The 16,181-nt window shown below is 39.0% G+C and overlaps 1 protein-coding gene across 1 annotated transcript; it reads right to left on the bottom strand.

Moving 5' to 3' along the window:
- Window positions 1-440: 440 nt before the first annotated feature.
- On the bottom strand, window positions 441-11,320 carry LOC310958969 (rod cGMP-specific 3',5'-cyclic phosphodiesterase subunit beta-like; the record flags this gene model as incomplete). The annotated part of the gene is made up of 23 exons (XM_083930132.1): window positions 441-493; window positions 766-919; window positions 1,129-1,212; window positions 1,985-2,059; window positions 2,144-2,207; window positions 2,283-2,390; window positions 2,515-2,615; window positions 2,732-2,819; window positions 3,484-3,593; window positions 3,691-3,798; window positions 3,881-4,030; window positions 4,249-4,314; window positions 4,580-4,723; window positions 4,910-5,059; window positions 5,182-5,229; window positions 5,332-5,398; window positions 6,225-6,289; window positions 6,417-6,491; window positions 6,592-6,732; window positions 6,827-6,916; window positions 8,032-8,184; window positions 10,705-11,016; window positions 11,162-11,320. 23 exons carry the CDS (start codon window positions 11,318-11,320, stop codon window positions 441-443), a joined length of 2,565 nt encoding a protein of 854 aa, XP_083786258.1.
- Between the last annotated feature and the right edge of the window lie 4,861 nt (window positions 11,321-16,181).

Raw genomic sequence — 16,181 nt, 5'->3', positions numbered from 1 at the left:
AACTAACATAAATCCTCGAAATACAAACGCAGATTCTGTTTGAGGATCAGTGAAAACCTGAGATTCAAAAGATCATCTTGACTCATTTAAACAATAGTAGAAGTGTTCATGACTGCCTGCTTCTGTTGTTCCTCTGATGTTTTTCCAAGATGTGTTGGTGTCCTGCCTCGTTGTATATTCAAATTTTTGCTCCCCTGTTTAGTATCCCTTAAAAGATAAAGCATTGCTCTTTTTCTCCCTGTTTAGGTTTTTCCTTTTCCGATCTGAGCCAGTTTTTCTGAAGAAATACTACGGCGCTGTGCATTCACTCATGTATCCGTCTTCCTGAATTTATTGCATTTTCTTCCTTGGCGGTGAGACTGACTGACTGGCTGTGGTGCTCGAGTAATTCTGAAGTTGCCTGTCGTGAACCGTCCATGTGTGCACTGCTTTTTGACCTTTTAGGACACCGAGCAGGTCTTGGAGCCTCCACCACCGGCGTTGTTTGTACCAGCTGATAAGACAAAGACATCAAAGAATAGAGTCAATATATACAACATTTAGCAACTAGGCTTTTTTTGTGTCTTTTGGCTAACTAAACAACTTCTTAGGTTCATAGTTCGTTGGGATATTGGTACTCAACATAGAGTCCCACCTTATAACAAGCCATCAGCTGATACAAAATGGCATGCCACGGTACATATTCAATAACTGTAAGATTGAGCAAACATAATCACAGCAGTTCTAATAAATTTATCAGTGATGTGATTATTCCAAACAGTGCACCTTTACTGGCTGAGGCGGCCTCTTTAGCAGCCTTCTCTTCCTCCAGGGCTTTGAGTGTAGCCTCGTACTCTTCTTTTTTAGCGTTCCACTCCTTCCTGTTATTAAGGATGCCGTCCAGCATGGGCTGGATTTGTGGGTGGAAGCGGGAAAACTCCTGAGAGAAAATTAGTCAAAGACAGATTACGGTTTAGTTTAGTGCTTTGTTCAAACTTTTTGATGCTCCAATAAAAATAAGTCAGCAGATAACTTATTCTGTCAGATCTGGGGGATACTAAATATATACACAAATAAATGATTTACTTTAGGTAAACAAAGAAGGACCATGTACAATAGCATCTGTCAAAATGCAATATTTAACATTACCTTGTAGACGAATGTGCAGACAAAGTCAATGAAACCACACTGTAGCTTTGGAAGTTCTGCAGACTTGTTCCTATCCATCATGGGCTGGTGGTAGAGACAGAAAGTGTTTGAGGCAATCCAAAACATGATATTGACATTCAGAAAAGCAATAATAACAGCAACAGGGAGCAGTTTCTTTTTACTAAACGCCTGACATTTACTGTTTCTCCTGGTCTCTGCTGAGTTTATGTTTCTATCATTAAGGAGCTTAATGAGCACTTGATATACGTGTAGCTGTAGGTTAGTTAAAGATTTATCAATGAATTAGGTTCTGGCTACACCCCTAACTGATGCATATGTCAAATAGGCCACAGAATAGTCTGAAATGACTACAACAGCAGCAACAATGAGCAGCAACTATCTCTATTAGCTATATAAAGGGTCCATACACCTTTTCCAAGGTCAAATTCAAGCACTTTTAAAGCACTTAAGTTCAATTTTCAAGATCTTCCAGCACATTACAGCTGTGGTAAATCACATATTACATATATGAATACATACATATGGAAAATAATTATTTCAGCTTGTTTTAATCACACAAGAGAGATGGTATTACACTATAAACAACTAAAATTGTGTCCCATAATACCAGAAGGATAATAAATTAGCTATTTGTTGTGAAAGAAACGTATTTTATCCATATTTATATTTTAAATTTTATTTAAGCACTTTATCCAAAATTCAAGAAAAGTGTTGTCGGACCACACCATAGATAGCCACACAGTTATTTACTGATGCTAATATGTGCTTTGACAAATACACTTTTTCACACAGATAAAAATCTTTACGTATTAACGTCAACAATTTGTAAACTCACAATAGGCTGTTGTTCCAGTACTGTCCTCTCCAGGTCACCCTGCTCCCAAAACTCTGCTGCTACCAACAAGGCAACCTGAAACATAGACAGTCATCTGTCGAAAAGCAGACTACAAACACTTATTATATAGCACAGTAATTAAATGGATGTGCTTCTCACCTTGCTCTGTACCTCCCAAGGCTTGGTGATAGCTGACAAGTCACATGCGGTCATCATCATAGCCCTGAAATAGAGAAGATTTACAGTAGGGAGAAATGTAAAGGGAACGAGGACCTACAAACATGCTTGTTGTACTCACATGACGATTTCTTTCCTGGTTGTTTCTAGAGACATGAAGTCCACCCACTTCTTTTCATCCTCATATGTTTTTGAAAGATCCACAATCTTCTGGAACATGGTTCTTTTCCTAGCAAGGTACGGGGAGAAGAGCTGTTTTACCATTTCCGTTATGTATTTTTACAGTGTAAAAGATAAGCGAACAAGCAAAATGAGGGAATAAAGTAGAGTGAGTCATGAGAGGTTGTGCTGACTTGAAATAAAGAGCCAGGTCAGTGGCGATGATGGCGATGTCCATAAGATGAATCACATGTTCTACCTGTCGCCTGTTAAGGTTCTGGTAGATGTTCAGTGACTGCAGATGAGATGAGATGGGCATCAGTCATAGTTAATGACTGCTGAAATCTCTTCACATCCTCCAAAGACTAAATGAGGTGAAGTTATTCCCGAGTTCACCTTCCTCTTTCTCACCTCGTCAGCCAAAAGGAACTTTCCAAACTCTAGATGGTGTCGTTCCAAGATGGAGGAGCCATGTAGCTTGGCCAACGGGTTGCCAGATCTGTCGATGTGAATAAAAGTCATCAGATATTAAAAACAATCGCCACAGTGAACATTATATCTGAGTTTATGGTTATCCATGATTATCAGTGAATGGCCATGCAGCCCAATTGCTTAAGATGCATAAAAAAACTCTGAAAAGCTTTTCAAAAATTAGGCTAATGAACATTCATGCATTTTTATGAGCTAGACCTGAAGACATAGAATAGAATAGAACAGAAATACTTTATTGATTCCAAGCTGGGAAATTGCAAAAAAGCTGGGAAATTGCAGATTCCGTATGCCCTTTCTACTGCAGTACCACACAAAAATCATGTAACGTTGACTAACTTAATAAAGCCTTCTATTTCATCATTTTATCCTATTCCGCTTTAAACTATTTGACATGGTTTTACCGTACATGCCTGTGTGTGCGGCGTGGAGGAGGACTACAACTGCAGTTCATTGTGCAATCTTGTTTTGTATAATGACAAAGAAGCTGAACCTTAAAGTTGGTATGTGTGCACCTACAGCATAAAATGATTTTCTATTATGAGTCACAGCAGTGTTATTGTACCTCTCTGCAGGGGATGATCTGTATACTCAGCTATGGATTTAGTTTGGCAAAGTGTAGGTTTGATTATTTTTTTCTACAAAGAAATGAAAAAGTTCCCAACAGCACTTACTTGACTTGGTACAAGTTGTTGGTCCCTCTGTGATCGATATCATGCAGGAAGCCTGCAGTTATCATGGCCATTACCTCCAGGTCAGTGTAGTACCGCTTCAGCATCCCTGTCTGAACACCCAGAGACACAAACAAAGTAGTTTAAGAAAATACACATTTTGAAGATAGTTAGTAGAAGAGAAGATAATATAGTAGAGAGTAATAATACCGTTAAGAGTGTAAACATGGTCTGTCCCACGTTGAAGCCATGTCGCCAGTTGTGGTAGGTGATCCTTCTGTAGCCTTTATTGAGCGAGTACATGAACCGAACCAGCACCTGAGAGGCAAGAACGGCTTAATCACAAAGAGTTGGTGTTTTATAATAATGAATAATAATGATATTTTTGTGTCTAAATTACCTCTTGAGGGATCTGGAACTTTTTGACCACCCCAACCTCGTAGTACATCTGGATCCCGCACTTCACCAGTTCCATCTCTGTGCAGTTAAAATCTGAAAAGCGGAACTCGTAGATCTCAAACTTCTTAATAAGTGGAGGTAGGTCTTTTTTCTGAGAGGAAACAAGAGCAAAAATAGTGTAAGATACAAACAAAGTACACAACACATTCATGCCAGAGGCAGACAGACACTTCTGCTTAAATATAACAGAAAAGGATTACCATCCAAATATTTGAATAACTCAAATATTCTTCCCCTTTTAAAGATTATATGCTACTGAGGGAAAAATAAATGTGTGGACACTCAGTTACAGACGAGTTTTGATGTTACCAGGATTTGTAGGAGCTCATCCTCTTCACACTCACTGGGTTCAAGGCCATAGACTTCTCTGGTGTTCTGGGAGAGATGAGAAAAACATTGAGGTTGTAAGTATGGATTGACTAAGCAAGTACAAAAGTAGTTACATTTATAACGAACAGAAAGTTTATAACATGGATGATGGACCATTTCTGATGCCTTGTGGTGGGCCAACAGCTATTTTGAATTTGAGGTAATTTCTTTCAAATGTACTGTGATGAAAAATTGTAGAAAAGCTAAAATGGACCATTGGAACTTTTGATAGAGTATACAGTACTATTTATTTTCTTGACACAGTACTGACCAGGACATTCTGAATCTCGTCATCCCGACATTTGACATGGTAGAGCACCATGTCTTGAGCGATGTCTTTTCGATTCTCCAGCTTGTTCATCTTGTCGTAAGTGTCCGTGTTCAAAGCGGACCATCCCAGGAACTGGGTCAACGCCTGAGAACAGGATCAGCATAATATGCACAGTAGGTATCAGGAGAGGACAATTCACAGACGAAGTCAAAATGGTTGACTTTCGTTAATCACGCAATACAGTACCAAGATTCATTTATATCACATTTTCTTATTTTAAATACAATAATCTCAATCAAATAAAAAAGTTTTATGTGACAGGATTCATACTTCCATAAGTTGCTCATCTTGATCATCAAAAGGCTTCCCATCTTTTCTGTTGTAAAAAGTGGCCACACCAACTATCTCTTCCTTCTTGTTGACGATTGGCAGCGAGAGAACATTTTTTATGGTCCAACCACTACTGTCCAGGGGCTCAGTCTGAAACATTGGAATAACAAGCAAAAGCATGTGATTCATCTCTATATGGGTGTTTCTTTTTTTGTATATCTCTTTTACCTGTCAGCAGAGCTTAGCCGTCTTACGTAGTGTAAGTCTCTTACCTGAAACTGGAAAGTCTCGTCAGCAGCTGCATTCATAATGTTACAAATCTGAGGAGAAGAAATAAAACACAATGTTTGAATATGCAAATATAATCATTTGGTTTTTAACTGATGCAACAGCTTGCAGTAATGTAATGAAAAGAAACTCACAAAACCACTTTCAGCAACGTAAGTCGGAAGGCCGCTACACAAGGCCCAGTGATCTGGAGTCGGATTGCTGTGTTGACAGACATTCAAGTGGATGGAAGTTAGCCGATATGAGCTCAGATTGTAACCAAACTAGGAGAGGCTACTGTTACTGTACTGGCTACCCTGTTCCCTGATGTGTTATTAAAAGGGTAGTTCAGATTTTTTTTTTTTTTAAGTTTTGTCCCCAGTTCAGAGAAGTAGACCTAGTCCCTGTACAGAAGCTTAGCAATGTACTGCTGTGGACAGGAAAAAAATGCCATTGTATTTTCACCGCTTTACTTTGTCGTCAGCCCTTTACTGAAGCCACCAGATTGACAAAAACAGTTTTCCTCATAGAACATAGAACTGGTTTTCCACTGCCTCGATGGGTACGTTTTTTGGTTAGTTTTATTAGTTTCTAAACCTTTTAAAACACTAAAGACACTAAGACAAACAAACTAACCAAAAGAGGCCGCAGTAGACCACCAACCAACCAATGTAAAAGGAGTCTGGTGGCTTTGAAGAGAGCATTGATAATAACCTCTGTCCCCTAACCTGATGGATACAATGTTTTCAGTTCCTCATTGGAAATGGCTGCCATATCCTGTCTTATAGTTACATGCTGTTAATTAAATAGATAACCTGTTGCAGATCCGTAACTGACTTGACCACCTCAAGCTTATTTCCATTTTGAAGCTTAGTTAACTCCTAGCTGGGATTAATCACTGGCGGTGTGCATCATTCAAAACTGGGTAACATGGTACATACATTTTACATAAAGCCCTGCCCCCCACAATGTTGCTAGTTCTGTAGATTACTTTAAATACCTTTAAGTCTGATTTTATTGGTATTTTGTTGTTGTCAAATATACTTACGGTATTACTTTGATGTCTTCTTTTCCATGTAGTATATAGTCAATCACTTTGTAGAAAATTATCTCCTGGAGGGAAGATAAAACACAGAGATTTGATTTAAAAAAGTTACAACAGAAAAAGACCAGTGGCAACATACCCACTGCCAAGCAGATTGTTTATCATAAGGTTAAATAAATGAAATAAATAATGTACCCTGCCATCAGGAGTGACCGGACCTGAGTAAGGTGGCTGGTCTCCCATCAACACTGGCCAAATATCAAAGAACTCCTGAAGGAAGATAGACACAATAATGCAGAGGAAAAAGTCAGCACCTGCATGAGTGTAAATCCTGGGATATTACAGGCAAAGACACAGACAGACACAGTACCTTCTCCTTTGTCATGTCTAGTAAACCAACAGAGTAGCGGTCACAGTTGAGGTAGGCTCGGACCGTGTACAAGGCTTTGTGAAACTGTCGCTCAATGTCTGTCAGCTCTTCAAATACCTTGTTGGCGGACCACAGCAGCAGCTAGGAAAATACAAAACACATACAGCAGTTATGTCAAGCATTCAGCCCAAAAATCTGAGAGTGAATTCCAACAAAACATGTGCAGGTCCTTCACCTGTCCTTTACGGGTCTCACAGCTGTGGAGGTAACTCAGGTGGTAGATCTTCAAGTTCAAAGTGGCAATTTTCAGATACTTTAAAAAAAGCTAAACGGACAAATACGAGAAAAGAAAGCAATATAAAAACATGATAGGATACAGTGTCCGGAAAAGAAATTGTGAACAGATATACAGGAAACATAACACAATACAAGATGTGTGAGAATACAGCATAATCTGATACACTGCAGAATGAGAGACATTACAGTACATGATGAGGTGTGCTTTTTAAAAACACAATCTACAATGAGACCCAAAATGTCCCATCAGTTTGGATCACGCAGGCTTTTTGCTCATAAATAATGAGCAAGTCAAATGAATCTGTGTTGATTAAGATACATTAAGATACAGGACTCAAAGTCTACATCAGAATTATAATGAAACTAAGGCACATTAATGTGATGTGATTTACATTTGTTCTTTGACAAATCTCCATCAAACCAGGGAGCGTCCTCATCAATTTATCTCCACTTTTTTTCTTTTCTCTTCCTTTGGTATCCTATTAGACTCTTCCCATGGCTAAGCATGAAGAAAAGGTAAGGGTGCTCTTAAGTGAATTAGACTGTCTAAAAACAAAGCACATTTTTCACATTTATAAAAGGCCTTCATTCAGGTTTGCATTTGTTAATTTAAAAGATAATGATGATATCCAGGCAGGTTACAGCCCTGGCAAATATAGTGACAATGTAAAAATACATTCAAAGCTACTTGAACACTTCCTTATGAAGTAAATGTTGTCTTCATCTGCTGCTGTCATTCATGGTCCTAAACTTGTATTTATTTATTTTTGCTAAAAATATCATACCCTGTCTTATAGTTACATGTTGTTAATAAAGTCATTAACCTGCTGTAGATCTAAGTCCATAACTGACATGACCACCTCAAGCCTATTTCCATTTTGAAGCTTAGTTTACTCCTTATTGGGATTAATGGCCTAACGTACTGTATACTGAACACACACTGGTCCCACAAGACCTTAAGGATCGACCAATAGGCCTGAAGGCGATTTCCTCCAAACTGTAATAAAAGACTGATGATTGTCTTTAAAGGTTATCATCACAGTTTAAGATACTCTGTACAAAGGTTTATGTTAAAGAAACTTTGATATGACATCACACTTTATATTCGCTTCATGCATTGGCGCTTGTGTAGTTTGGTCTCACATCTTCATCCTCTGCGGTGAAATGCGGTCCGGTGGTTTTGTTTAGAGCCATGATCACAGCCACCATGTCTTTGCCGTTGAGGATGGGCGTAGCCAGAATGTTCCGGGTCTTGTATTCTGTGAGATCGTCGACAAATGAGCTGAAGTGCTGGTTCTAAAAGACAGAAAATACATGAACAAATTAGGTCCAAAATGTATTACGCGTATAATAAAATGTATTACGTGTATATATATATATATAATATGCCGTAAATGTTCTATAACTTGATATAATAGTCGCAATTTTCAATTCAGTCAGACAACAATGTTTGAGTTTATTGTAACAGTAGAACATAGTTAGAGTTTGGCGTCTAGACTCTGCCCTCATCACTCCGTGCAGATAGTTTACATGGGATACTGTGGAGTGATGACTGATGAATATATAACCTGAACTAACTTGCAGGTATCTCCAATTAGTATATTGTAGAATGTAGAGTCATGAATAGATTTATTATATTCCTAGTCTGGTTTTACCAGATGTACAGTGCTAAGATAAAGCCTGACATCCAGCTCCTTTTGCAGTCTCCGCTATCTATTTTGCAGTGGCACGGCCATGTTGTAATTTTGCAACCAGATTCTGTGCAGTAGTGATCGGGCGGTATCGAAGTCCCGTTTATACAAGTGTTGCGAGTCAATCACAGCTGTCAATTGTGATGTTTCATAATTTCACATTTTTACAGCATCAAATATCTAAATAAACATAACTTATCAGAAAAAAACAAATACTTAAACAGGATAAAATCTACCTAAAATGACAAAAAACATCTTTGTGGGGAAAAAAATGTGTGTGTGGTCTACTCGATTTCTTTGCTGCAGCCAGCCACAAGGGAGCGATCGAGATCTTTTGGCTTCACTTTTGGGGAGCTTTCATGTTTTCCATATTTAGGCTTGTATATCAATCTAAGGTTTGAACTTATGCAAACAAGCCAGACCAGTTTCCCCTATCCCTAAATGATGAGCTGGTGTAGCCAGACCATACTCCAGCACCGACACGGCGCTGTGGAGCTAGCTGACTAATGTTGTTCCTCATCCATCACATGATAAATTACGTTAGTTGCCTCCAAATGAGCACTTTTATGAAGAAGAGGGGAATTGGTAGGTAGGTAATTCTAGGCCTCTTAAGTAAGCTATATTACACGTTGGGCCGAAACCAAGACCATTATTTACCATAACAGTAACCCAGTTGACAAATCACTTGAAAATAAAACCTTTGGAAAAGTACCTAAAATCTCTGTAATGAATTGGACGTGACTGACAACTATCGATTATAATCACTATCATAGGATCAACCAGCTGTTTCCCACTTTTCATCATGAAACTACAGTAAACTACTTTCAAATTAGAAATGGGAACTATACATATTTTTCATAGTTTACTCTTTATTGTTGTTTTGATCTGTTTTACATTCCTGCTGACTGCTGACTAAATGTCAGAGGAGTCTAATCCACAGCTCGAGCAGAAGGGGGATGGGATCTGGAAATAAATGGATTACGTCTGACAAGGGGATTTATACTCTCACTTGGTCAACTATAAATACCTGTCAACTCTTCCTTTACTTGTCTATAAGCATCATAGATTTTAAGAATAATGTAAATCATGAAAACATACAGATTCAGTAAGGATGTGTCTATTGATTATTGTCAAAACTTCTGTTCAGCTTGATATAATAATACACCAACATATTGTTGAGGAACAAAAACTGTTGATAACCAAATCACAGAATTTAATTTCTAGATTGCATCTTTTGTATTCTAACAACTAATAGCTCATTTTCTGGAATTAGGGTTGTAGTATACATTTACACAGTTTGTGTCATTTTAAGCATTTTTACAAGTGGGGACAGCGACACTGGTGTTGTTTTCACCTTGTGAGTGAGTCCAAAATGTGGTCCTAGAGACACCTACTTTAGCGGGAACTATCCCAGAGGCAGTTTTGACCATTTTGCCAGGTGTTGCCAATGTCTGTCTGTCTGTCTGTCTGTCTGTCTGTCTGTGGACGGATGGCATCTCAACCGTGCACATCACCAACCCCTAGATACAGTCACAAAACTGTAAAAGTTTGCATTTTGGATCAAAATGAAGGCCAAGTTCACAGATGGGTGTTGTCCTAGCACGGGAGGTGAAAGCAGAGGGGTAGGAAGTAGGGAAGGGGCCATAGCCCCACCACTTTATGCCCCTGGTTTCAAGTGTGGTGTAATCCCATCACAAGATGGTATTTTGTTTAATTCTATGAAATGGTATAATTATGGATGCCACAGCATGAGTGTCTTTTTCAAACATAAACTATTGGTGCTTGTCCATGTGCAACATACTATTTTCAGGTTTGCTCCTTTCACTGGGATTAATTTTCAGCAGGATTCTTCTTCACTCTTATGAGCTACATGGCCTTCAGAAACAGGCTTGCTAACTATGAGATTAAGGTTTAATTTTTATGAAGATAAACATTTGATTAGTAGTTAAAACATTAAAAGTGTGTGATTTGAAGATTGAAGGTGGTGGCGCCATCTGGAGGTAATATCATGGATGACACTGTGACAGACAGTGCAGAGATGCTCAACATCTACACCCCATCCAGATGGAGCGTTACCATTCTAACTTCAGGATTACCGTTCATTGGTGCATTTTTCTCCACTTACCTCTGTGACATCTTTCACATTAACAGTCTTCTTGGTCAGGGCCACGTTGCCGACTATTCCCATGTCCAGCGGGTAGACGATCTCAGAGTCTGGTGGCACCACACAGTCATCAAACTCTGCCTCTGTGTTGACATTGAAGAGCCTTGTGGCCAGCTCCCCGATGCCGTTCCGCTGCCGGTATATGAACAAGCTGCACCGGTCCGCGTGGATGAGTGCACTGATTCTCTTCAGGATCTTGAAGACCACCTTTTCCACGTTAATGCTCTCCTGCATGTCTTTGATCAAGTCATACATGATTTGGCTTTCTTCAACCTTGAAACAGAGGGAAAAATAGCCCTTTTTTAGAATTTGTTTCCAGCAGGGACAATCAGGACCTTCATAATAAATGCAGATGTTTGTCAGAGGTTATACTGTACATGGATAGGTTTGTGTTAGGTAACTAAATAATGAAATTTACCTGAGAGAGCTGCTGAAACTGGCTGAAATCAATATTTTTCTCTGGGAGTCCTGACACTTTTGAAATGGAGGCAGGGCTCATCTTCTTGGCAAAGTACTGTTTAGCAAATGCAGGGTTTCCATTTAGGAACTTTTCCACATCTTCCTGTTGCACACCCATGGTTCCTTCTTCCTCCTCTTCTCCCAAAGGCACCGGCCTTCTCCCTCTTCAGCTCAGTGATGGAGCTCACGCTCGGTCCAACGCTTCCCTGAAAGAGCTACTTCCAACTTCTTTGAATAGAAATAAAAGAAAAAGAATGATCTAAACAAGACACACAGCTACTGCTTTATCCAGTTAACTTCCCAAAGAAAAACAATCTTACCCAGATATTGCACACAAAGAGGGAAATCAGAAGAAGACACATTCAAATGCAGGTAAAAAAATAATCCCCCCCTGTTAGTGGGATGAGCGGACTGAGTGAGGGAGAGCCCTGGGGAGAAGGCAGAGGGCTGAATCCAAACAATCCATCTGTCATCAGCAGATAGTGCTGAAGGTTAGCAGGGATCTGCCTATGCTAAACTTGTCAGCTGATCATCTAGTAATGGATATGTGGGCCAAATTACCCAGCCCTGAGTGTGCTTCAATACATTCAGTGGCTTTGTAACTCCACATTGATCAAATAAATCTGCAGGAACATATAAAAAAAAAGTTTTCACACAAAGTTCTACAATTACAACACATGCAAAAGCTTATTTAAGGGTTACATCCAAGAAGTTAGTCCTACACAGATAAATCTAAGGCAGGCTTTGTGTACTCTTAAAGAGAGTGGAAAGGGTTTGTAGTAACCTCTGTATTTTCTGTCAATTCCTATTTAACAAATTATAGCAATACAGAAATGTATAAAGTATTTTTAGTTTATTATGTGTCTTCTACAGAATACTGTTTCTGTCCTTCTCCCTCACACATGCAGGTCTACCTGTACAAGCTCTTTAAGTCCTTATTAAACAAGGCCTCCTCTGGCCTAAGCCCTATTAAGTTAGGACACTCGCTGATTATCTCAGCACCCCAACTCTGTTGCAATCTTTATTGCAGTCTAACTGTAGTTCCCTTCTGAGTTTGCACAGAAATAACTGTTGCAATCATGTTTAAAAGACTGATAGTCGATACTCTAAGAGGGCTGGGGGAGTAAAGCCAGCCAGGAGCCATACACTAATTTAACATTCATGAGATAGCAACAAACAGACCCAGACACAAATTGGAAAAAGAGAGATGTTTTGTGCTTCTGTAAATTGTTTCATTCAGAGCAGGGAGGACCTGGTTAATAAGGTTCCATAAACATCTTAAACAAAAGGTCATATAGATAATCTGCTTCCACTATAAGAGATTACGGCAGGTCTAGAGTCTGTGAGTGAGAGTATGGGGGAGGGAGAGAGGGCATAGTGATATAAGTTGATCAGTACCTGATGCGTCCTCCTCCTGTGTAAACGAAAACTGAGCACTGCACCGATCCATGTGACGGCAGCTCTGAAGTATATACAATAACCTTGGTGAACAAGGAGAAGTTACCTCTTTCGTAGGAAAAGTTACAAGGGGATACAAATAAATTCAGAAGGCATTTTCTGCCTGGCACAAAATGTATCCCCTCACTATGATAAACAAATCATGACCTACCATCAAGTGTTTTATGTTGCATATTTACTTCAGATATTAACTAATATCACTGGTGAATATGGGGAAGCTTCGTATTTCCTAGCAATAGTTATAGTGGGATACAAATTATTTCAGACTGCATTCAAGTGCTTTATTTTATATATACATTAGATCATAACTAATATCCTTGATGAATATGGAAAAGATTATTCTTTCGTAGCAAAGGTTATTGGGGGTTATGGATGATTTCAAACTGCAAAACTTTGGTCAGCTCCAATATGTATCCCCTCCCTATAATGCACAAACGATGCCCTACTTCCCTACTATCACGTGTTTCAGGTCATAACTAATGATTTTGGTGAATTTTGGTGGAAACATTTTCTTTCCTAGTCAGAGTTATAGAGGGATATGAATTATTTTAGGTTAAATATATATTGAAGTTATGAAGTGAGGCTTATTTCTGCTTAATTATACATAGTATATAGACATACATAGTTTGCTACATTTTACTTGCTACATCCATAATAGATGGACAAAGTAAACAATTACAGTGACTAATAGCTGTTTCATGCATGTGCATGTTTTTTAATGATGTGAACATATGACTAGATACACCAAATCTTTCATTAGCTAACTTGGATTTAGTGTTGTACTTCACTACTATTCTATACTTACAGTAAACTCATAATAAAACAATGTTGTAATGCTTACATTAACCACAAGATGGAAGCAGACCCCTATTTTAGCAGCTGAACACATTAAAGGCCTCACACAGCGCTGGTCCTGAAGAGAGGGAATACATAATAGAGACAGGGTTGACTGACATTCCCCATACTCTCCTGTTAGTTTATAAATGCTGGGGGGTATGTTATGTCTCTATTATAGCTGATAGTAAACGAGGAAAGGTCATTGGCTAGACAGGAACAGGGGGCATCATGGTTGATTATTTTTCCTATTACAGCTGAATTTCTGTATTTCAACCTTGACCCTATTTCTCTGCAAATGACTAATGGCACCAGCCTTTATATAAATTCCAGTATTAGTATTGAGTGAGCGCTGGAGCCTGGCCACCTACACTGAAATCACACAGTACTGTCTTTTTGCCACTGACAGGCTCAGGTTGCTATTCTTGGTGTCTGACTACATTACAGATAGATTGTAGATGTATTGTAGTTTCTGTTGTCTTTTGGCGTGTAGCTACTGATGCAGGTCAACACTGTAACTTTAGCTAATAGCATTAGCCAACCTCCGCTCTCTCTGCAGCTCTCCACCTTGGGGACTGCATTTTTCTTCAGGAAAATGTGCTGTTGTAAGATTTCTTCCCATCTTAGGCAGGCAGTAGTCCTCCTGGTTATACTGCACACCTGATGGTGTGCAAGGTGCAGTATATCTGGAGTTTGAGGATCCATTTGCAGCTCTGCTAGCCACAGCTTCAGCCTGTCCATTAGTCGATGAAATCTGTGGGAAGTGCACCTACTCACTTTCTTGGCACAGTTCTGTTTTTATTTAAAATCTTTCACATATCACAAAGCTTCACATCACAACAGACTCCCTGTTTGCGATCCCTCCTCTCTCTTACTCCAGTGGTTACACACCAGTGTCTTCTGACATAAAGTAATTTTGTGAGATTTCAGAATGAAATTCAAGAGTGATACTTCACCATCTTTCCATATTGTGGTCAGACAAAGCCCCACCACAGCTATTTCCTGGTTGATCCAATAAGGAAGTGCCAAAAATTGCAGTTTGCCCAGTTGCCACTAGGGACAGGTTTCATAATAGAGCAGTTTCTCATTGACCCCCATGTTAAACACGCTGTTTTCACAGCATAATTGAACCTATTTAAGGCCTGGTACAAAAATCATTCTAGTCCGTATGTTCAGGTCATATCTCCATGACAACACTGAGGTGGATGAATTTTTTTCTTTTTCTTTTATTGGAGGTTAAAGTTTATGAATAATTAGGGGAGCAGCATCTTGAGAGACAGGTAGCCACTGGACCTCACTTGTCCTCAGAGGTATACGTCAGCCTGATGGAGGTATCTCCCTCCGTACAACGTCACATCAATGCCTTTTTTGTTTTGTTTTACTGGATAAGTAGAAGTAAATTACCTCAAGAATGGAGGTCAGAATGGCATGCTCCCATATAAACTGTCATAGTTTAATAAATACATTATTTCATTTAGGAATGAAAGATATAAAAGGTCTATAGTAAGTCTATTTTAGTCGATGATCCATTTCAGTCCACACAAGTAGGATTAAAGTACTGAGCAGCACAGTCAGTGGAAAAAATAGATCATCTACCTTGATTGGCTTGTCTGTATCCTCACTGTGGAGACTGTTTACTATCAGCTACTTATTATTTTATTTTGTGTATAAAAGCAATAGATTAGAAAAACTTGAATTAGGCAAAGAACGATGCATAATAGAAGCTAAACATGAAAAATACTTTGGATGTTATTGAATGATAATCAGTGTTATGCCGGCAGTAATCTCATGTGACTGGGGTTGATCCAGTAAATGAGTGTTCATTTGTTCACAGCAGTGAGAGAGAGAGAGAGAGAGAGAGAGAGAGAGAGAGAGAGAGAGAGAGAGAGAGAGAGAGAGAGAGAGAGAGAGAGAGAGAGAGAGAGAGAGAGAGAGAGAGAGAGAGAGAGAGAGAGAGAGAGAGAGAGAGAGAGAGCGAGAGAGAGCGAGAGAGAGAGAGAGAGAGAGAGAGAGAGAGAGAGAGAGAGAGAGCGATAGCACACAGCCTTTGTGTCCCTGAACTTCTACAAAATCTCACGACTCTTAGGATAACGCCAGTGTAAACAGACTGTGCAGACAAATAAATCAGGACTTAAGATGAGTGGTTCCTCATTCATAATCGGTTCCTGGATGGAAATAAAAAAACAAAACACAGATAGTGCATGTGGGTTTGAAGTGCATAACCGCATTTATGCCTGAAATGTTGTAGTTATATTGATTCCCACTTCTCCTTTTGTCATTACATCTAATATAGGTTCTGATCTCTGTGTGGTAAAAGCCCTCTCAAACATACAGTAGTACAGAGTACATTGGCCCTTTTCTAACTGTATTAACAGTGTTGATGTTTTTATAGAGGGATCATCGCATTCTATGGAAAGTTAGGACACACCTACAGGCTACTTCTGAGAGGATTACACACTGATTGCTCAACCACAAGAAGACAAAATAACCAAGTACAATTGTATTTAGTCCCTTAAGTGGTGTGTGAGATAATGTTCTTAGTCTTACACTGTGCTGAATTTACCAAATGCTTAAACCCTATGCAGTAACAGTATATGTCTTGGTATACATGGAAGAACGAAAATATATAATCATTTACAGAGTTATTAATAATGATATTCATATTATTATTTATTTTTCGAAAAAAA

The sequence above is a fragment of the Echiichthys vipera genome, assembly GCF_963691815.1.
Source record: "Echiichthys vipera genome assembly, chromosome: 16".
Lineage (NCBI taxonomy): Eukaryota > Metazoa > Chordata > Actinopteri > Perciformes > Trachinidae > Echiichthys > Echiichthys vipera.
The sequence above is the reverse complement of the archived record's forward strand: the minus strand, read 5'-3'. Positions and strand labels throughout refer to the sequence as shown.